The 23185-nt window shown below is 36.1% G+C and overlaps 1 protein-coding gene across 1 annotated transcript in view; it reads left to right on the top strand.

The window, feature by feature from the left end:
• Positions 1–18435, top strand: part of TERB2 (telomere repeat binding bouquet formation protein 2) — a 43636-nt gene extending 25201 nt beyond the window's left edge. The window contains exons 5-7 of the mRNA XM_004380741.1: positions 5224–5294; positions 11274–11362; positions 18293–18435. Coding sequence (XP_004380798.1) covers positions 5224–5294; positions 11274–11362; positions 18293–18435 — 303 coding nt within the window. The remainder of the gene's footprint in view (positions 1–5223; positions 5295–11273; positions 11363–18292) is intronic.
• Positions 18436–23185: the final 4750 nt, after the last annotated feature.

Below are 23185 nucleotides of genomic sequence, written 5' to 3' on the forward strand. Positions count from 1 at the left end.
GAAATAAAGGCATCCAAATTGGTAAAGAAGAAGTAAAACTATCCCTATTCACAGATGATATGATCCTATACATAGAAAATCCCAGAGATTCCACAAGAAAACTACTGGAACTAATAGAAGGATTCAGCAAAGTGGCAGGGTACAAGATCAACATACAAAAATCAGTTGGATTCCTCTACACTAACAAAAACAACTGTGCAAAGGAAATCAAGAAAACAATACCATTTATAATACCCTCCCCTAAAAGATAAAATACTTAGGAATAAATCTAACGAGGGATGTAAAAGCCTTACACAAAGAAAACTACAAAACACTACTGCAAGAAACCAAAAGAAACCTACATAAATGGAAAAACATACCATGCTCATGGATAAAGAATTAACATTGTGAAAATGTCAATATTACCCAAAGGGATCTGTAGATATAATGCAATCCCTATCCAAATTCCAACAACATTCTTTAACGAGATGGAAAAACTAATCACCAACTTCATATAGAAAGGAAAGAGACCCCAGAAGAACTAGATGGTGCCCAGCATTATTGAAGAAGCAGAACAAAGTAGGAGGCCTCACACTTCATGATCTCAGAACCTACTATACAGCCACGGTAGTAAAAACAGCCTGGTACTGGTACAATGACAGACACATAGACCGATGGAACAGAATTGAAAATCCAGAAGTAAATTCATCCACCTATGGACAGCTGATCTTTGACAATGAGCCAAAGTCTATTAAATGGAGAAGAGATAGTCTCTTTAACAAATGATGCTGGAAAAACTGAATATCCATTTGCAGAAAAATGAAACAGGACCCATACCTCACACCATATACAAAAACTAACTTAAAATGGATCAAAGACCTAAATGTAAAACCTAAAACAATAAAATTCAAGGAAGAAAACATAGGGACAAAGCTAGAGACCCTAATTTATGGCATAAATAGACTACCAAGCATAACTAAAAATACACAAACAGCAGAAGATAAACCAAATAACTGTGACCTCCTAAAAATTAAATACCTATGCTCATCAAAAAACTTCTCCAAAAGAGTAAAAAGAAAAAATAAAGTTTTTTTTCTACAGACTGAGAAAAAATTTTTGGCAATGACATATCTGACAAGGGTCTAATCTCTAAAATCTATAGAAAACTTCAACACCTCAACATCAAAAAGACAATCCAATTAAAAAATAGGGAAAGGGCATGAACAGACACTTCACCAAAGAGGACATTCAAGAGGCTAACAAACACATGAAGAGATAAACAAAGCTAGAAATATTGGTGAAAAGAAAACAATACATAATATGGGGGAAGTCAGCACAACTGGACCAAGATAAAGGAAGATACTGATAGGTATGCAGGAATAAAGGGCAACCATTGTAAATACTATAACATATACAATCCTGCAACAACAGTAATGACAGTAATTTACTGAGGATACATAGGTATGTATGTTAAATAGGCAGGAGAAGTTGTACAGGACTATACCCACGTGCTCATATAGATATGGTCGTGGATATTTCTATATACATATTTGTAAGAGCAGCCATGTATATTCATATATATAATAGAGCGTGTAGGGTGCACAGTTATAGAAACTTCTTAGACATAACCAAACACCTCACGGGACTGAGCTATTGGGCTTAAAGTCTAAGGACCATAATCTCAGGGATCATCTCAGTCAATTGGAATAACACAGTTCATAAAGACAGTGTTCTGCATCCTGGTGAATAACATCCAAGGTCTTAAAAGCTCACAAGCGTCCATCTATGGTGCAACTGTTGATCTCTTCCCATCTGGAGCAAAGCAGAACGAAGAAAACTGAAGACTCAAGAGGGCAATTAGTCCAAGGGACTAATGGCCCACATAAACCACAGCCTCTTCTAATCTGAGACCAGAACTAGATGGTGCCCAGCTACCACTACTGGCCACTCTGACCTAGATCACAATAGAACGTCCCCGTTAGAATGGGTGAAAAATGTAGAACATAACTCAAATCCATAAAAAAAAAAAAAAAGTCCAGACTTACAGGTCTAACAGAGACTGGAGGAACCTCTGAGACTATTGCCCTAAGACAACCTTCTAACTAGAAACTAAAGACACTTCCGGAGGCTACCTCTCACCCAAATAATAGTCTGACCTATAAAATAAATAGTAACACCCATGAAGAATGTGCTTCTTAGAATGATCAACTGTACTGGACCAAAAAAGGCAGCGTTTCCCCAAAAGCAAAGATGAGAAGGCAGGGCGGGGCAGAGAACCCGGATGAATGGAAACAGGGAATCCAGGGAAGAAATGGGGAGAGTGTTGATACACTGTGAGGATTGTCAATGTCACAGAACAATTTGTGTATGAAATATTGATGGGAAAACTAATTTGCTATGTAAACTTTTACCTAAAGCACTATAAAATGTTCAAAATAGTAATAATACCTTGCATTAAATCCACCCATAACCCCTTCTATAAGTCACTACTTCATCCATGGATCCTTCTTTCGGCAAGGAATGTTGTGAGCCATATGACTCCCGCCCCACTGTAGTCACAGCTCATTGGACCTAGTGAAGTAACAGATCCAGGAACAACTTCTCCAATCAGCTGACCAGCAAACTATACCTTGGATAGCCTGCCTTGAACAGATGAGTTGAGCTAATTCTCTTGAAATTGGTACCAAGAAACATGGAAAGAATTTTCATTTAATGGTGGAATTAGAGTTAGACCAAGTCAAATCCACATGCAAACTACAGAGGAACCAAAGGAAGCTGATTGATGGACAGAAGAGAATGGAAAATATGTGTAAAGAAAAGTAAAGGCCATCCAGCCCCCAAAGAAATAGAAAGAGGGAGAGAGATACTGTGCCTTAGACCAGTCCATATGTATCCTCTTTCTTAGACACTGAAGTGGTTTCCTCAGGTAACTTGAGTAAGTCTGCCTTTTACAACCCAAAGGACCTAACGTAGAACACACTCCAATTCATGTTGTTGCTGCTGCTATTTTCATACTTTTTGTCCTTTAATTACAAGGGTAGAAAGGTGAGTGGAAGAAGAAAAGAATCCTAAATTTCATTCATGGCTAAATGAATCTGTACTGCAAAAACACAGAGGCCATAAAGGAAAAGATTGAGAAATATGACCACCAAAAATATTTTAAACTTGTACATGGCAAAAACAAAAAACAATCCGTAAGCCAAGTCAAAAGAAAAATATACACTGGGCGAAATATTTGACAAAGGCTGACTTCCTTAATATATAAAGAGGTCTAAAAAATCTAGGAAAAATGTGTCTAATCCAAAAACAACAACAAAAATGGACAAAAGTTATGAATAAACACCTTAGGTAGGTTTCTACCTAGAGCTCTTTCTTTGTGGAACCACCAGAGGGTGCAGTGTGAACATGGATAAAATATAGTCTGGCCCTACCCAAGAAGAATTTATTTTGTTGGCATACTACTAGTTAGAGTACTATTGATATTGAACACTTACTAAGTGATGAACTAGTTATTGACCACTTGCCAAATACTATGTATTTATGAGCTAAGCAGTTCACATCCAGTATTTCATTTGATTCTCACAACCTTATGAGATAGATAAATATTACTATTCCCATTTTACAATTGAAGAAACAGATTCAGAGCACTAAATCATTTCCTAATATTCAGATAGTGATGCTGAATTTGAACACAAGTCTGGCTGACCCATAGTTCACATTCTTAATCACTATTCTGTTTTCCCTCCAATATGTTTCCAGAATCTTCTGAAAATTGTATGAATTTTTATTTTTCTTGTTTTTAATTACTTTGTTATTACAAATGTAATTATACAATTTGTCAGAATAGAAAATGTGGAAAAGAATAAGTAAAATTACAAGCAATTCCATCACTCAGAGATAACCACCATTAACATTAGCACATTTCTCTCATTTTATACAAATACACACATTTGATAGAGTTGAGGTCTTATTGCATATATAGTCTGTCTCTTGATTTTCCATTTAGTATTCTATAGGCGGCTCCCTATGTTCAAAACCTTATTTGATATTATGATTTATAATGGCTGTATATATTTCACCATATGTTTAACGGTCTTCTTTTTTTGTTATATATTTTAATTGGTTACAATTTATTATTCTTTTGACATCCTCTTGAACATCTTTCATAAATATTTCTCAACTCTGTAGACAATTTTCTTAATAAACTCTTAGATGTGGAATTTACATTGTAGACAAATCTGAATTTTTTTAAAGGCTATGATGCATATTGTCAGTTGCTTCCCACAAAAGAACAAATTTAAGCAATCATCAGTGTTGGTCTCATCACATCCTCACCAACACATTAAGTATTACTATTTTTAGAAATCTTTTGCTAACAGATGAAAAGCAGCATCTTGTTTTAATTTGCATTTTTCTTTGATTACTAATAAGCTTGAACCTTTTTGCATTTGTTTATTAGCATTTTATATTTCCATTTCTGTGGCTTATTTATTTATTTTCTTTTCCCATTTTTCTATTAGGGTCTTACTGTTTTTCTTATCAACTTGTCTGACATCTTTGTATAATAGCTATATTATCCTTTTGCCATATTTGTGTCATATTGTATCCTTAATTTGTTGTCTGGTTTGTATTTTTTGAGAACTCCAAGCTTTTAATTTTTACATCATTAATCACTTTTCCTTTATAATTTCTTCTATTTTTATTATCAAAAAAGCCCTTTCTCATTCAGAGAGCAAGTAGTCAGCTAATTTTTTTCTATCTTTTTGGTGGTTTCAGTTTTTATAAATAGGTTTTTAACTCTGTAGATATTTGTTTTGTTGTATGGTATGAGGTGAAGATCTAAATTTATTTTTATTTGTTTTGCAAATAAGCAATTCCTATCAGTTTTTTTAAATAATAAATCTATTTCTTACTGATTTGTGACTTCTCTTGGTCATATATTGTTTTTAAGTATATGAAGATCTGTTTGTAGACTGTTTTATTTCATTAATCTGTGGACCTAGTTTTATATCAATGGAATAGTCCTTTAAATTACATAACTTTATGTGTTTTAATGCCTAAGAAGGCAAGTCTCACACTCATTCCTCTTCTTTTAAATTTTTTCCTTAGCTATTTGTACCTATTTATTATTTTTCTGTTTTGAAAATTTAATTATTTTTCATCGGTAATACGTTCACATGGTTCAAAATCCAAGATGTGTAAAAGTGAGTACTGTGAAAGGTCTCCATTCTCCTTTACTCCTAGCCAGACAATTCTCCTCCCAGAGGCAGCCGATGTTACCAGTTTCGTGCAGATGCATTTACTAGCAAATTCATGTAAATATTATTTCTTTTCTCCTTTTTTCCACAAATAGTAAAAAATTATAAATGTTTTTCTGTACCTTGCCTTTCTTCATTTAATAATTTACCTGGGAGAGCATTCCATATCACAACATACAGAGCTTTTTCATTTTTGTACTATATAATATTCCACTGTTTTGGATTTATAATTTATTTAATCAGTCTCTTGTTTTAATGGACTTGTAGCTCATTTCTAATTTGCTGTTAAATTACAGTAAATAATCTTGTAATCATACCATTTTGCATGTATGTGTGAGTATCTGTAGGGTAATATCTAGAAAGGAAATTACTATGTCAAAAGGCATGTACATTTGTATCTTTGATAGGTCTTGTCAGATTGCCCCCCATAAAGCTGAAACCAATTTACACTCCTACTAATGGTGTATACAAGTGCTTTTTCCAGGCTAGAATAACCATTCTGGTTTGCCTGGGACTGTCCCAGTTTTAGCACTGAAAATCCCCATGCCCCAGGAAACCTCTCAGTCTAGGGCAAACTGGGACGGCTGGTGCCCCTACTTTCCGCTATACCTTTTCCAACATTGTGTTATTAAATGTTTTGTTCTTTGCCAGTCTGATAGGTGTAAAATGGTATCTCACACTAGTTTCATTTGTATCGCTATTATTATGTGTGGGGTTGAACATCTTTTTATATGTGCAAGAACCTTTTGTATTTCCTTTTCTGTCAACTGTTTGTTCACATCCTTTGCACATTTTACTGTTGAGTTTTGTTTTGTTTTGCTAGAAACCCTTTATTTTTTGGAGAAATTAGTTCTTCGTAAAATAAAGTACAATTATCTTCATAACCTGTTGTTTGTCTTTTGACTTTAAATGTGTTGGGTTTTATCATGCAGGAATTTTTAATTGTACAGAGTGATACTTACCAGTATTGAATGGCTTTCTGTGTTTTGTGTCATACTTAGGAAAATCTTCCCATTCTAATGTTATAAAAACATTTTCCTATGGTTTCTTTTTCTTTTATTTACTATTTTTTTTATTGTGGTAAAAATATATATAACAAAACATTTGCCAGTTCAACAATTTTTACATGTGTAATTTATATATAGTTTCTTTGTTTTTTAATTTAAATCTTTGATCTTTTTGGAATATATCTCGGTGTAAAGTGTGAGATAGGACTCCATCTTTATTTTTTTCCATATAGCCACCCACTTGTAGGTATTGAATTGAATAATTCATCTTTTTTTCTACTGTCTTGAAATGCCACCTTTATTGTATGTTAAGTTCCTGTATGTGTTTGGGTCTATTTCTGGACTTTCTGTTCTATTCCATTTATCTGTCATATACTGGTACCATTCTGTTTTAATTATTTATAATATGACCAAATATTTAGAGCTAGTTTTTCTTCCTTACTCTTCTTCAGAAATTTTTGGCTATTCTTTCTGGTTTATTTTTCCATCTGAATTTTAGAATCAGTTTGTTCGTGTTCCAAAAAATAAAAATCCTGTTGCTATTTTTATTGGCATTACAAAAAATTTATAGATTAATTTAGAAAGAATATCTGTGATGCTGAGTCTTCCTATCCAAAAAAATGGCATTTTTTCCCCACTTAATTCAAGTTCTCTTTTGTGGCCCCCAAGGAATTTTTTCATATTTTCTTCATATACATCTTGTGCTTCTGTTATTAAAATTATTCCTAGATATTTATTTTTCTCATACTTGTATGCTATTAGATTTTCTAACTCATTGTTCAGGTGAAATTTATAATTATTTTTCTTAAGCTCTACAATCCTAGATTTTCTATAAGATACTGCAAAACCTCAACAACAAAAGGACAAACAACCCAATTAAAAAATGGGCAAAGGATATGAACAGGCATTTCGTCAAAAAAGACACTCAGGCGGCTAACAGACACGTGAGGAAATGCTCACGATCAATTGGCCGTTAGAAAAATGCAAATCAAAACTACAATGAGATACCATCTCACCCCAACAAGGCTAGCATTAATCCAAACAACAAAATAAATGCTAGAGAGGTTGTGGAGAGACTGGAACACTTATACACTGTTGGTGGGAATGTAAAATGGTACAACCACTTTGAAAATCGATTTGGCACTTCCTTAAAAAGTTAGAAATAGAAGTACCATACAATCCAGCAATCCCGCTCCTTGGAATATATCCTAGAGAATTAAGAACCATCACACGAATAGATATACGCACACCCATGTTAATTGCAGCATTGTTCATGATATCTAAGAGATGGAAACAACCTAGGTGCTAATCAACGGACGAATGGATAAACAAATTATGGTATATTCACACAATGGAATACTATGCAACAATAAAGAACAATGATGAAGCCGTGAAACATCTTATAACATGGAGGAATCTGGAAGGTATTATGCTGAGTGAACTTAGTCGCAAAAGGACAAATATTGTATAAGACCACTATTATAAAAACCCAAGAAAAAGTTTAAACACAGAAGACAACCTTCTTTGATGGTTACGAGTACGAGGGTAGGGATGGATGGAGATAGGTGTTCACTAACTAGAAAGTAGACAAGAATTACCTTAGGTGAAGGAAAGGATAGCACACACTACAGGGGAGGTCAGCACAACTGGACTAAACCAAAGCTAAGAAATTTCCTGAATACAGCCAAACACATCAAGGGACAGAGTAGCAAGGGCAGGGGTCTGGGGACCATGCTTTCAGGGGACATCTAGGTCAATTGGCATAACAAAGTTTTTTAAGAAAATATTCTGCATCCCACTTTGGTGAGTGGCGTCTGGGGTCTTAAAAGCTGGCGAGCGGCCATCTAAGATGCATCAATTGGTCTCAACCCACCTGGAGTAAAGTAGAATGAAGAACACCATGGACACAAGGAAAGTATTAGCCCAAGAGATAGAAAGGGCCACATAAATCAGAGACTTCATCAGCCTGAGACCAGAAGAACTAGATGGTGCCCGGCTACCACAATGACTGCCCTGACAGGGAACACAACAGAGAGTCCCTGATGGAGCAGGAGAAAAGTGGGGTGCAGAACTCAAATTCTAGTAAAAAGACCAGACTTAACGGTTCAATTGAGACTGGAGGGACCCTGGAAGACGTGGCCCCCAGGCCCTCTTAGCCCAAAACTAAAACCATTCCCAAGGCCAACTCTTCAGACAAAGATTAGACTGGACTATGGGACATAAAATGATATTTGTGGAGAGTGTGCTTCTTAGCTCAAGTAGATATATGAGATTAAATGAGCAACTCTTGTCCAGAGGTGAAATGAGAAGGCAGAGAGGGTCAGGACCTGGTTGAACAGACACGGGAAGTCTGGGGTGGAAAGGAAGAGTGTGCTGTCACAGTATAGGGAAAGCAAGTAGGGTCACAAAACAATGTATGTATAACTTTTTGTATGAGAGACTAACTTGAATTGTAAACTTTCACTTAAAGCACAACAATAAAAAAAAAAGAAAACAATGGTAAACTAATTTCAATTTTCTTTGAGATGAATTACATGCCATAAATATTACTCACATTCTTCCACTGAACTGACTTACAGGAAGATGGAGTATTTTACTGACTCAAAACTTGAGCACAGACATTTTTTAAAATATGACGAACACAGTTGTGTGAATTCTGGCTATTTTCCAATAAATGCAGTCCTCACTGATAATTAAAAAAATCAAGCAAAATCCAAAAGATCTCCACAAATGTTTGGATGCAATATGTTTTATTTGCCTTTCTGCATTTTATAAACAACTTAAGATCATTTAGACAATGTAGTCAAGTAGACTGCTTAAGGTAATATGAGAACATTCACTTCTATCAATTTGTTTTGAGTATATTTCCACACAGGACAAACAGTACCTTCTTTGTTTTCCTCCTCCTCCTTCCAGGTTAAACAAAACAAGGGAAATGTTAGCTAATTGCTCCATATGAAGTGCCAGGAATGGGTATATTGGTATGGAACCCCGGTCTCCCACCTGGAACGTAAAAATGTTCCCAAACCTGAGAAGGTGGATCCTTGTCCAGATGCTCAGACCTGCTAATGATGTAGACATCGGTTTCTGAGAAAGAGAAAGTAACTTTATTGCAACGCGCAGAGCATGGAGCCGGGAGGAAGTTCCTTAGATCTGGCTTCCCGAGCTACGGGGAAGCAGGGCTTATATGTGATTTGGGCAGCAAGATGGTGGCCGAGAAAGCATATTGGGGAGGGAAAATTCTAGAAGGCAGCCAGGAAACACGAGGTGACACGGTTCTTTTTGGACTTGTAGCATCGGAATAGGGTCTGGGTGCTGATTTTCTTCCTGATTCGCTCCACCCATTGCTGCGTCCTCTGTTGAAGAAAGACCTATCGATCTGATTCTGAAAGGTCACAGCCTTGAAAACCCAATGGAGCACAGTTCTATTCTGACACACATGGGGTCACCATGAGTCGGAATTGAATGGATATCAACTAACAACAGCAACAGTGGAGAAATATCCAGGCATTGACACAATTGTGTGGTCAGCCCTCCACAGGATTATATAAATGTCCAAGTTTTGCACATCTTCTTGGCAATTAAAAAAATTTTTAAATACAAAAAAAAATCCTGGATTTTATTGAGAATTGTATTAAACTTAAATTTGAGAAGAATTGATATCTTTGTAATTTTCAATATTCCTATCCATGAGGATGCATTTTTTGGTCATTATTTGTTTTCTTTTCTAGCAGTAAAGTTTTTTATTTTTATGCATATAGACTCACAGATTTCTTGTGGTTTTTCTAGATTTTTCTGTGTTTTATTGTTATTATGAATTTTTCCATTTTATTTTTTATTAGTTATAGCTGGTATATATGAAGGTTATTGATTTTGGGGGTATTTGTTTGATATCTACCCACTTGGAATTCTTTAAAATTCTAAGAATATTTCATTTGATTCTTGGTTTTTCAGGGTGCATAAGCATATCATGTGTAAATAATGAAAGCATTCCTTCTTCCTTTTCAGTAGGTATCTCTTCCTCCCCTGCCCCATCTCTCATTGCTTGGCCAGAGCTTTTAGAGCCAGGTTAAATAATACATATTATTATAATTAGTATCCTTTTTTAGTCCCTGACATTTATGGGAGCACTAACTTGCTTTATTTGTAGCATCTCACCCAACTGAGCTATAGGTTCTCTTGAAAGAGTTTAAATAAAATCTAATTTTTTAAAATTGAAAATAAAGCATTCTACTACCATTCTGTGTAATTTTAAACTTTTTTGAGAAAATAATAAATTTCAGGAGGACTCCAGTTTTTAAATTATTGGGTTTTTTATTTTTATGCAATTGTATTAGACCACATTATCAGCTATCTATTGGTTATATGTAGTCTAAATATAGTAACCATTGTTATTTGGCACAGTCAGAAAAGAGAATATTCTAAGTAAAAACTGCTTAGCTTTAAAAAAATTAGAATATAATTATATTACACAACCACACTAAGCATAATTCAACTTTTTTTTTCCTAATTCAGAAGTCACTTCAGAATCTTATTGTACCTCATAGTTTTCCCAGACATCATTTATTACTTGTGGTAAAGTATGGAAGTATCAGTTAATAGAGTTCCAGTTATTTGAATGCTAAATTTAAAAAAAAAAAAAGCTCTGATCATTTAAAATGGATTCTACTATACTTTCCTTGTGGCGTATTTAAGATTATGTGTGTGTGTGTATTTTATCTAATCACGAGGTATTATTGAATTATTGTACTTTCAGGAATATTGAGAAAAAGACCCAGGCCTCTTATATGCTTAATAATTTTGTTTTGTGATGTGGCCAACAAAACCAAAAATATTTATATGGGCCCTTGGATTGCTTAGAAACACAAAAGAAGTTCACATTTAACATTTTTACCCCATAAGACTGATGTCTGATCAAAGAACAGTTAAATTACTATACATATTGCCTTGAAAAATTTCTTGTTTATAAGGCAAATCCAAGAAAAAAATATATATATAAATGTAACTTTCTGTATGTTTCATTTTACAGCACAGAAGAGCATTTTAAAAGAACTCCAGTTGTAGAAAAGCAGATGTACTTCCCTCTTCAGAATTACCCAGTGAACAACATGGTAACAGGTAGTTCAAAATAAAATTTAGAGTAAACTCAGATAGGGAAGAAACAAGGGAACATGATGTAGAATGAAACTGTTGTTATACTTCAAATGCCTAGCAAATAGAGGCCCCTTTATTATACACAGTAATGGAGGAGACATCATTCACGTATTAAATAAATTAAACTGCAAAATTGACCCAATGATAAGCCCCATATTTTCTGTGCTACAACAGTAGTCTGAGGGTAGAGTGAACACACGTCCCTGTTTACCTGAGTCAGTCCCAGTTTGTGCCCTTACCCTGGCATCAGTTTTTTACTCTGCAGTGCCCCAATTTGGAAGATAAACTATACGGACAACCCCAGTCATAGTCTCCTTTGAGAATCTGATGAAACATAGGCCCTTTCTCTAGCGCGCGCACACACGCACACACACACACACACACACACACACACCCATACACAAGCTGTACGTATAATTTTAAAGGCTCACAGATGCTCAGGAGCCCATTCATAGATCACCCAGGTGTTCATGGACTCAGTGTTTGGGTTTCCCACCTTAGTGCCCTACACAAAGAGAAGACGACTGAGACTGACATTGAGGGGCTAGAACCAAGGAAACCAGTTGAAAAGTGGCCACTGGAATTTGGATAGTGCTGAGTGAATACTTTCATCTGGACAGTATTCAGTGGGGTCATTGGTAACAGTTTAAAAAAATAGGTTAAAAAATTTTTTTTAATACAGCAATTTTATAAGTATAGGTTTTTGAACATTATTTATGTATTTATCATTTTTCTCTTCATTTAGCAGTATCAAAACTACTTCTTACAACTAGTCTACAAATTACTGTCTTCTTTGATATCACTATCCCATCTAATCATTTCTTCTAGCCATTTGTTTATCATTCTTTTCCTTCTTGTTCATTTGAGTAATAGAAAATAGCCTTTAGAAAAGCACTTAATAAAGAACTTTTAATGTGTAGTTTTGGGCTGAGTCTTGGAGAAATCAAAGAAAACTGCTACCCAGCCATGACAGTAGAAAAATCAGTCCTGGGACTCTCAGGAGCAAAGGATAATGAACTAAGTAAAAAAAAACACCAAATGCGTTGCCATCGAGTCGATTCCGACTCATAGTGACCCTATAGCACAGAGTAGAACCACCCCACAGAGTTTCCAAGGAGCGGCTGGTAGATTCAAACTGCCAACCTTTTGGTTGGCAGCCCTAGCTCTTAACCAGTACACCACCAGGGTTTCCAGTGAACTAAGTAGAAGTACTTAAATCTTAAGATTGCTGCCCCAATTTGTTCTTGCTTGTCTAAAATCCCTAGGCCTAAATATTCAGATAAAATACAGGTACCTTAAACCATGGTTGTGGGATATTACTAGTATTAGATTTTGTACCAGTTACAAAGTATCTAATGTTCATTTGAACTAACCAAATGTTTAATAACATATTAAAAAGAGCAATGATAAGTATTAATCTTAACCATATAATAAAGATATATACTTAGGTTAGTAAATGTAACAATGCTGCTCTGTGTTTCATTGCTGGATAAAGAAATTGTTCAAAAAAATGACAGTGTTATTTAAAAACAAACTAAAAAAAAAAACTAGGAATAATCATTAATCAGAATTTTTTAAGTATAATTTTAACCTGTAGTAACCTGTTGTTGGTTTTATAGGTAGAACTAAAGTAAAATTTCCTGATCTTTTCATCCGCTCAGTTGAATAATTATTTCCTTTCTTTGTATTTCTACATTAAATATTTTAATAGTATTTTCTTGGAATAAAGTTTCATTTTTTAGATAATTCTTTATCTTTAATTTAGATGTGAATTGACAAGTACTTCCCTTTTTTATTATGCCATCTTCTGTACAGGAAGGAATAACTCTTGTTGGAAAAGTCAGCTTGTGTTAATTAAACGTTTAGTGAGTAAGAGTTCTAATTGGAGCTGTGGTATCAATTTTTGTCTCTTCCCTTTATAGGTTGGGTTAAACTCAATGACTTAAATCTCTGAAAATGGAATTAATTGAGTTCTTTGCCTATAGTAAATACAGGTTGGAGTTATGCCCTAGAACATGGTTTCTCATTCTCAGCACTGTTGACATTTTGGGCCAGATAATTCCTTGTTGTGGGTTCATTCCTGTGCATTGTAGGATGCTTATCAGTATCCATGGCTCTACCCACTAGATGTCAGTAGCACCCCTCCCCCACATTGTGACAACCAAATATATGTCCAGACATTCCCAAATGTCCCCTAAAATATCAAGGGGTTTGCTTTGTTTGTTTTTTCCTTTTGACTGGAAGTAAATTCCCTCAGTATGATATCACTGGTTATTACTCATAAGAAGTTCTGATTGACATGTGTGATTATTAAAAGTAAGAAAACAATTAGTAATAATTGTAAATATCTTGCAGGCAAAAAATTTCAAGCCAAAGGATTCTGATAATTAAAAGTTTGGAAACCTATAATAGATACTATATTAGTTATCTATTGCTGTGTAATAAATTGCTCCAAAACTTAGCAACTTAGAACAACAAACATGTATTATTTCATAGTTTCTGAGGGTTAGGAATCCAGGAGCATCTTAGCTGGGTAGTTCTGTCTCAGAGTCTCTAATGAGGTTGCAGTCAAGTTGTCAGCTGGGGCTACAGTCATTTCAAGGTGAAACCAGAGCTGGAAAATCCACTCCCAAGCTTATTTATGTGGTTGTTGGCAGGCCTTGGCTCCTTGCTGGTTTTTGGACAAAGGCTTCAACTGCTCGCCAAGTAGGCCTTTTCCTAAGAGATGCTCACAGTGTGGTAGTTCGCTTTCCCCAGAGTGAGAAATTCCAGAGAGAAAGTGTGTGCCCAAGACAGAAGCCACAGTCTTTTTTTATACCCTAATCTCAGAAGTGACGTGCCATCATATAGAACAACCGAAGCACAATGTGGAAGGGGACTACAAAAGTGCATACCAGGAGGCAGGGATCATTTGGAGCCATCTGGGAGGCTATCACAGACACCTATAGGACTGTCTGCCAAGAATGCCTTTCCCAAGGAACTCTTCTTTCTTCTTCCCAATTCATCTGGATAACACAAAAACAGTCATTTTATAAAACATGACCTTGCCCCTGCCCTATCCTTCACAGTGGCATCACTAGGGTTGGTGTCACCCAGTGCAGTAATTTATGGTTTCCCTTAACCCCCCATGGGTGGAGTGGCCTGGCCCACCTCCACACAGAGCCCAGCACTGGTGCCGCTTGGCCCACCGCGCCTGTCCCAGCCCCATCCCCATGGCTCCACGCAGCTCCTCCCCTCTCCCACTAACCAAGGTGGAGACCCTTCTCTCTGCCCAATGGTGGATGCTGCCGTGCAGCTGCTTGCACCCTGACTGGCTGGTGAAGGGGGGGGTGAGGGGAGGTGGGAAGTGACAAGTTACCACACTGGTGACGGGTAACACCAACCCTAGTGACTCCACTACCTTGGCAGCCCCTCCTCTGGGTGCTGCCACAGATCCTGGGGTCATTTTGGCGTCACCACCTCTGACAGTGTCAGGGAGTGCGGTGGGTACCCCCACATCCCTCTAGTGACTGCACTGGCCCTTCACAACAGTTGCTTTGGGAGTGAATAATATCATTAATACCACACACAAGTAAAATTTTGCTGAAGATCATTCAAAAGCAGTTGCAGCAGTACATCGACAGGGAACTGCCAGAAATTCAAGCCGGATTCAGAAGAGGACGTGGAACAAGGGATATCATTGCTGATGTCAGATGGATCTTGGCTGAAAGCAGAGAATACCAGAAAGATGTTTACCTGTGTGGATCATGACAAATTATGGATAACATTGCAAAGAATGGGAATTCCAGAACACTTAATTGTGCTCATAAGGAACCTGTATATAGACCAAGAGGCAGTCATTTGAACAGAATAAGGGGATGCTGCATGGTTTAAAGTCAGGAAAGGTGTGTGTCAGGGTTGTATCGTTTCACCATACGTATTCAATCTGTATGCTGAGCGAATAATCTGAGAAGCTGAACTATATGAAGACCACGCATCAGGATTGGAGGAAGACTCATTAATAACCCACAATATGCAGATGACACAACCTTACTTGCTGAAAGTGAAGAGGACTTGAAGCACTCACTGATGAAGATCAAAGACCACAGCCTTCAGTTTGGCTGACACGTCAACATAATGAAATCAAAATCCTCACAACGGGATCAGTAAGCAACATCATGATAAACAGAGAAAAGATTGAAGTTGTCATAGATTTCATTTTACTTGGATCCACAATCAACACCCATGGAAGCAGCAGTCAAGAAATCAAATGACATATTGTATTGGGCAAATCTGCTGCAAATGGCCTCTTTAAAGTGTTTAAAAGCAAAGTTGTCACTTTAAGGACTAAGGTGCACCTGACTCAAGCCATGGTGTTTTCAGTCACCTCATATGCATGCAAAAGCTGGACAATGAATAAGGAAGACTGAAGAAGGATTGATGCCTTTGAATTATGGTGTTGATGAAGAATATTGAATATACCACGGACTGCCAAAAGAACGAACAAGTCTGTCTTGGAAGAAATACAGCCAGAGTGCTCCTTGGAAGTGAGAATGGTGAGATTTCATTTCATCTACTTTGAACATGTTATCAACAGGGACCAGTCCCTGGAGAAGGACATCATGCTTGGTAAAGCAGATGTTCAGCAAAAAAGAGGAAGACCCTCGACATGGATAGACACAGTGGCTGCAACAATGGACTCAAGCATGAAAATGACTGTGTGGATAGCACAGGATCGGGCGGTGTTTTGTTTTGTTGTACATATGGTCGCTATGAGTCGGAACCAACTCGACGGCACCTAACTATTCACAGTTTTCTTTCTCTGGATTTTTACACATGGAACCAGTGAATCCAGTCATTCTTGTTCAGTTAATATGGTTCTAAGACATAAAACTTGGGGGCTATCAGTAGCCATGTTTTCTACCATGTAAAGAAAGCCAACTTGCCTCAAGACAGGAAAATGAAGCTAACATGCAGATAAAAAAATTGAGACCCGTGAGAGAGCCATGATAGCTGGTTCAGTTACTCCTAAGGTTCAGCAATATGCCTGCTTTCCTCACAGCTTAGTTGACATGTCAATGTCCAGTAAATTCCCCTTTTGTTTAAGCTAGTTTAAATTACGTTTCTTTCAATTTCAACCTGAAGTCATAACTGTTTCAAACTGCTGCTATAACCCATTTCTGATGCTATAAATGTCCCATCCTTCACAGTAGTATTTTTATTGATGTAGTAGTTAATATTGAAGTTGCCAAGAATTTCATTTTACATGGATCCACAATCAATGCCCATGGAAGCAGCAGTCAAGAAATCAAATGATGTACTGCATTGGGCAAATTTGCTGCAAAACACCTCTTCAAAATCTTAAAAAGCAAAGACGTCACTTTGATGACTAAGGTGTGGCTGACCCAAGCCATGGGCTTTTCAGTTGCCTTATATGCATGTGAAAGCTGAACAATGAAAAAGGAAGACATAAGAAGAATTGACACATTTGAATTATGGTATTTGCGAAGAATATTGAATATACCATGGACTGCCAGAAGAATGAACAAATCTGTCTTGGAAGAAGAATAGCCAGAGTGCTCCTTAGAAGCAAGAATGGCAAGACTTTGTCTTGCTTACTTTGAACATGTTATCAGGAGGGACCAGTCATTGGAGAAGAACATCATGCTTAGTAAAGTAGAGGGTCAGCGAAAAAGAGGAAGACTTTCAATGAGATGGATTGACACAGTGGCTCAAACATACCTACTATTGTGAGGATGGCACAGGACCAAGCAGTGTTTCATTCTGTCATACATAGGGTTGCTGTGAGTTGTGAACTGACTCCATGGCACTTAACAACAACAGCTGTTATTTCTATTCTCCTCACACATGTTTTTAGAAACTTTGCACAGTGTATATGTGCAATTAACTAAGCTTTACTATTTTTCTGCACTAGTTTATTTTACCCAGAAACTTAGCCATTAGGCAAAGATTGTGAACTCATGTGGAGTATAGCAGTAGTGCTTCAAGAGATCCTCTAAAGTAAATGAATATGATTAAAATGTCTTTAAAGATACTAATCAATTTTATATGATTAGATTCACAGTTAATATATTAACTGAATTTATTATTTACTATTATAAACAATCAAACTGTATGCGTAGATACTCTGTTGATCTTGATGGTGGAGTTGCTCTAAATTCAGTCATTCTTGAACTGATTATATCTTTAATATGGTATTTACTTTTAAATTAGGTTTCAGTTTTAGTATAAACCACAAACACTTAACATTACACATAAAATATAATCTTTCAAATAGTGAGCAACTGCTATCAAGTTAGTGTTGCTTAAAGTCATTGAGTCCTTAAGCTTTTCCCACTCTAGGTGTTCCTTTTGATAGTCCTCATATTTATTTTAGATTATTAATGACATCAAAATTATTCACACTCATACCCTTTGTTGACTAAGCAATAATATAGATTTTCCCATTAATTTTTTTGTGTGAAACAATGTTATCCCAGTGTTGGCCATGCAGGAAAGTGTTGACCGCTCTCCTAGAGAAGATGAGCAGTGTGTGCTGTTAGTAGCTAGTTGGATAATAGTTCTAAGTAATTATACCCTAAGCCAGACACACTTCCCAGTCATTATGACCTAGGTACTTTTATGCTGCAGCCCCAACCTGGATCACACTCTCAGTAGTCAAAGTGATTAATCAAGTATTTGTGTCTTAAAAGAGGCAAGGGTTGGGGGGTGGGGTGGAATTCCCTGATAATTATTGGGTTTCATGGAGAGTCTTCTCTCTTCTCATTGTTATTATTTCTTTTCACTTCTTTAAAAAAAAATTTCTTTAGAAACCTTAACTGTAATAAATCAAAAACACTGGAAAATAGATAGCATGATAGGACTTAAATATATCTATATTTTTTTATTTTATAGGTTATATATCAATTGATGCCATGAAGAAATTCCTTGGAGAGCTACATGACTTCATTCCTGGAAGCTCAGGATATTTAGCATACCACGTTCAAAATGAAATTAACATGTCTGCTATAAAAAACAAATTGAAGAGGAAATACTAAGTTAAATTGTCTTTATATCTGGGCACTAGTATTTTCTATAAAATATTAACAAAGATGTGCATAATTTAAAATGCTCCCCTTTGGGACTAGGGGATGGGAAAATGGGGAAGAATTCACCTTTTTCTTCCTCAAAATGTGTCTTTAGGAAATTCAGAATCTTTCTGGCTCTGTGTAATGGCATTTGGGCTGGATTTTTCCCTCAGCTTCTAACATTGCGTTCACAAATTCTGAGTGCACAGCTTTTATGGAGTAATTGTCATTGAAACATGCTTCATAAAAAGTTCTCTCTCAAATGCTTTTTTGGTATGAACATTCTGATTACATATATATGTATGTATATATCACATGTATTTCAAGGTTTAATATTGCGGATGCTAACTTTTATGATTCTAGTCATTTAAGAAAGTTTAGAATGCTATAATTGAGTTCTGAATTACTGTTTCTGACTTTAAAAATATGGAGTAATTTCTCTCTCTTAAAATTGAGAAATAAAACATTTTAATAATTCAGACTTCATTTGTGCATGGTTTCTGAAATGAAGGCCTTGAGAGGTGACTTGCCTAGGGTGACTAAAAAATGTACACTTCTTTTTAATGTTTAGATTCATTTGAGTGTATGTGGGTCCTGGCTTTTTTCCCATGACTCTAATTTCATAATATAAAATTTTAGCACTACCTCAGCATCAGCATTTTAGAGTTTTTATTTTTCCCATATAATTTTTATTTATATTCACATCTGTGGTAAAACCCTTCTGAACTTGTTAATAGAAAAAGACTAGATGTTAGTAATCTTTTCCTGAATTAAACAATATCTTTCGACACTTTATCTTAGTTTCGTTCAGTTGACTATGTTTCTTATATAGGTGCCAAGCTTGTTTGTGGATCTTAATTATTAAAAGGATTAAATAAGTTTACACCAAGTTGTGTACATTGGGATTTCTTGGAAGAGAATATTCAGTATTTAGGAAATTTTTCTGACATACACAGTATGTATGTGTTAACATAGTGAATCATAACTACACTTGTTTTCAGACAAAAGTGATTATGTCTTTATGTATATATAGAAAAAGCCAGATGCAATATATAGCCTTGAAATACTGCCAAAAGCAATAAAATTGATAACATAAATCTTTCAGGAGTTGAAAGCATATGAAGAAATAAAATAGGCAAAGATAAACTATTTGTTTTGTTAAGTTTATTGTCTTAATGGGAAGTGAGAAACAGTATGAGTTCAATTATTGCTCATTTAAACTGTTTCTTTTTATTTGCCATAAAATACCTGATCAATATTGCCTTTGGCCCCTGTCTTATCAAAAAATATTCCCTCCACCTTTAGAACTTTTGGTTATTTCTCCACCCTTTGCACAGATGTGTTTCCTCCAATGCTTTTAACTATTACGCATAGGCATTTCTCATACTGTTAAATTTAGTGTGTAGTTTTATTTCATATTATTTCTTTCATCCTTTGTGACCAGATTATTTTTTCTCTCTAGTTTTTGGTAGTGTTTTGTACCATCAGATAAGGTATGAGTCTCTGGCAGAGTCTGCTAGTTGTTTCTGAATATCTTTCTCCCTTCTTTCCTGATGATAAAACCTCTAATTTATATCTGAGCACATGCTACCGAGATAAAGTCCACATTCTCAGTCTCCCTTTAAATTAAGTATGACAATGTCACAAAATTTTGGCCAATGTATGTACAATGGAAATGGTATCTGAGAACTTTCCTTTAAGATATCTGATGCCCACCCTTTGTCCCCCTTTCTTTCTACTCGTATTCTTTCTGTCTCTTCTTCCATCCTGATAACTAGAATGAGGATATGATAGCTGCCATCTTGAACCATGAGAGGAAGAACTACACCCTAAGGTTAGCAAAGCAGTGGACCCGAAGGAGCCTGGGGTCCTGAGGACATTATGGAGAAATTTGCCATATCAACCCTAGGTTTGGAATACCGTTTTCTTTCTTTAAATACGTCTTGACCCAGTTTTGAGTACCTGGCTGGAAGCCAGTCCATTCCTTTTTTTGAGCAGCTGATTAAGTCTACTATCCAACCACTTACCAGATTCTCATACTCCTTGGCCACTATGCACTTATCCTAATTGCCTTGGGGCCAGGTACCCAACAACTAGGGACAGCCCTTATGCCCCCTGAGCCTGCAGAATTATTCAAAATGTCCAAGCCCCAGGAAGCCCTCAAAACCTAGCTAACCCCACCCTGCTTCCATAATAAGCCCTCTCCTACAATTCCAACTTGTTATGAAATGGAGTATTTGGTTTTAAATTATTACTTAACAGAGTGACAACCTGAAAATATCCTCAGTGTCTAATAATGAATGAATAGAATATCACCTTAAATCGTATTGCATCAATTTAGTGGAATACCCATTTTAAAAATTTTAACATCTTTATTAAGATATAATTCACATATCATACAATTCACCTGTTTAAGTGTACAATTCAGTGGTTTTTAGTATATTGGCAGAGTTGTGAAACCATCATTACAATCTAATTTTAGAACATTTTCAGCACCCCAAAAAGAAACCCCGTACCCATTAGCAGTCACTCCCCATTCCATGTCTCCACACCCCTAGCCCTAGGCAACTAATAATCTACTTTCTGCCTCTTAGAGATTTGTGTACTCTGGATATTTTATGTGAATGGAATCGTGTACTCTTGTGAATGGCTTCTTTACTTAGCACAGTATGTTCAAGGTGCATGTTGCAGTGTGTATCGGTACTTCATTCCTTTTTATTGCCAAGTGTCATGGATTGAATTGTGTCCCCCCAAAAATCTGTTAAATTTGCTAGGCCATGATTCCCACTATTGTGTGATTGTCCACCATTTTGTCATCTAATGTGACTTTCCTATGTGTTGTAAATCCTATCTCTATGATGTAAACGAGGTGGGATTAGCGGCAGTTGTGTTAATGAGGAAGGACTCAATCTACAAGATTAGGTTGTGTTTTAAGCCAATCTTTTTTGAGATATAAAAGAGAGAAACGAGTAGAGAGACATGGAGACCTCATATCACCAAGAAACAAGAGCCAGAAGTATAGCACGTCCTTTGGACCCAGTGTCTGTGCACTGAGAAGCTCCCCTAGAGCTGACACAGAGAGAAAGACTTCTCCTGGAGCTAGCACCCTGAATTTGGTCTTCAAGCCTCCTAGACTGTGAGAAAATAAATTTCTTTCTGTTAAAGCCATCCACTTGTGGTATTTCTGTTATAGCAGCACTAGATAATTAAGACACCAAGTAATATTCCATTGTATGAATAATACCACATTTTATTTATTTATTCATCATGGTTGGACATTTGGGTTGTTTCCACTTTGGGCTATCATGAATAATGCTGCTATGACCATATCATGTACAAGTTTTTGTGTGGATGTATGTTTTCCTTTGAGAGGTGTATATATCTAGGAGTGGAATTGCTGGGTCGTTCGGTGACTCTAAGTTTAACATTTTGAGGAACTGCCAGACTTTGCCAAAGTGGCTGTATGATTTTGCATTCCCACCAGCTCTGTATGAGGGTTTCAATTTCTCCACATCCCTGTCAACACTTGTTATCACCTATCTTTTTGAATATAGGCATCATCCTAGTGGGTGTGCAGTGGTATCTCATTGTGGTTTTGATTTGTATTTCCCTAATGGCTAATGATGTTGAGCATCTTTTCACACGCTTGTTGGCCATTTGTATATCTTCTTTGGAGAAACGTCTGTTCAAGTCCTTTGCCCAGTTTTTAATTGGGTTATTTGTCTTTTTATTGTTGAGTTGTAAGAGTTCCTTTTGTATTCTGAAACTAGATCCTTATCAGATATATGATTTGCAAGTATTTTCTCCCATTCTGTGGGTTGTATTTTCATTTTCTTGATTGTATTGTTTGAAGCACGGAAGTTTTTAATTTTAATGAAGTCCAATTTATTTATTCTCTTTTGTTGCATATGCTTTGGGTTTTGTATCTAAGAAGCGTTTGCCTAACGCAAGATTTACTCCTATATTTTTCCTAAGAGTTTTATACTTTTAATCTAACATGGTCTATGATTCATTTTGAGTTAATTTTTGTATATGGGATGAGGTAGGGGTCCAAATTCATTCCTTTGCTTGTGGATATCCAGTTGTTCAGTCACCATTTGTTGAAAAGACTAGCCTTCCCCTATTGAGTTGTCTTGGGAAGAATTAAAAAAAAAAAAAAAGTTGCTGTCAAGTTGATTCCAACTCTTGGCAACCCCATGTGTGTCAGAATAGAGCTGTGTGTGCTCCATAGGATTTTCAATGGCTGATTTTTTAGAAGTAGATCACCGGCCTTTCTCTCGAGGTGCCTCTGGATGGACTTGAACCACCAACCTTTCAGTTAGCAGCTAAGTATGTCAACCACCCAGGGACTCCCGTTTTTAAATTTTATTTTTCTGATTATGTGTGATGTATTCTTATAAAAAATTAAGCATTATAAAAATATATAATATAAAAAATAAGACTATTAGAATGCCACCTCCAAAGATAGTAACTGCCAACACTATAAATGAGTGCCTTACAATAACTGATCTCTAAGGGAGCGTCCAGCCCTCCAAGTCTATAAAATTATACCAGGCATAAATAATTCCCAGAAATACTATTTAGCATAAAATTCTATTTAACATGAGTGATTCCCTGAAATGCTCAAAGGATAAGCCTAGTGGCCCTATGATATATGTAACATCCTGTCACTACTGGATACCAGGGGAACTTACCTGAAGCTTTTAATGGTTTTATTAAA

This window comes from Trichechus manatus, unplaced genomic scaffold, assembly GCF_000243295.1.
Source record: "Trichechus manatus latirostris isolate Lorelei unplaced genomic scaffold, TriManLat1.0 scaffold00076, whole genome shotgun sequence".
Lineage (NCBI taxonomy): Eukaryota > Metazoa > Chordata > Mammalia > Sirenia > Trichechidae > Trichechus > Trichechus manatus.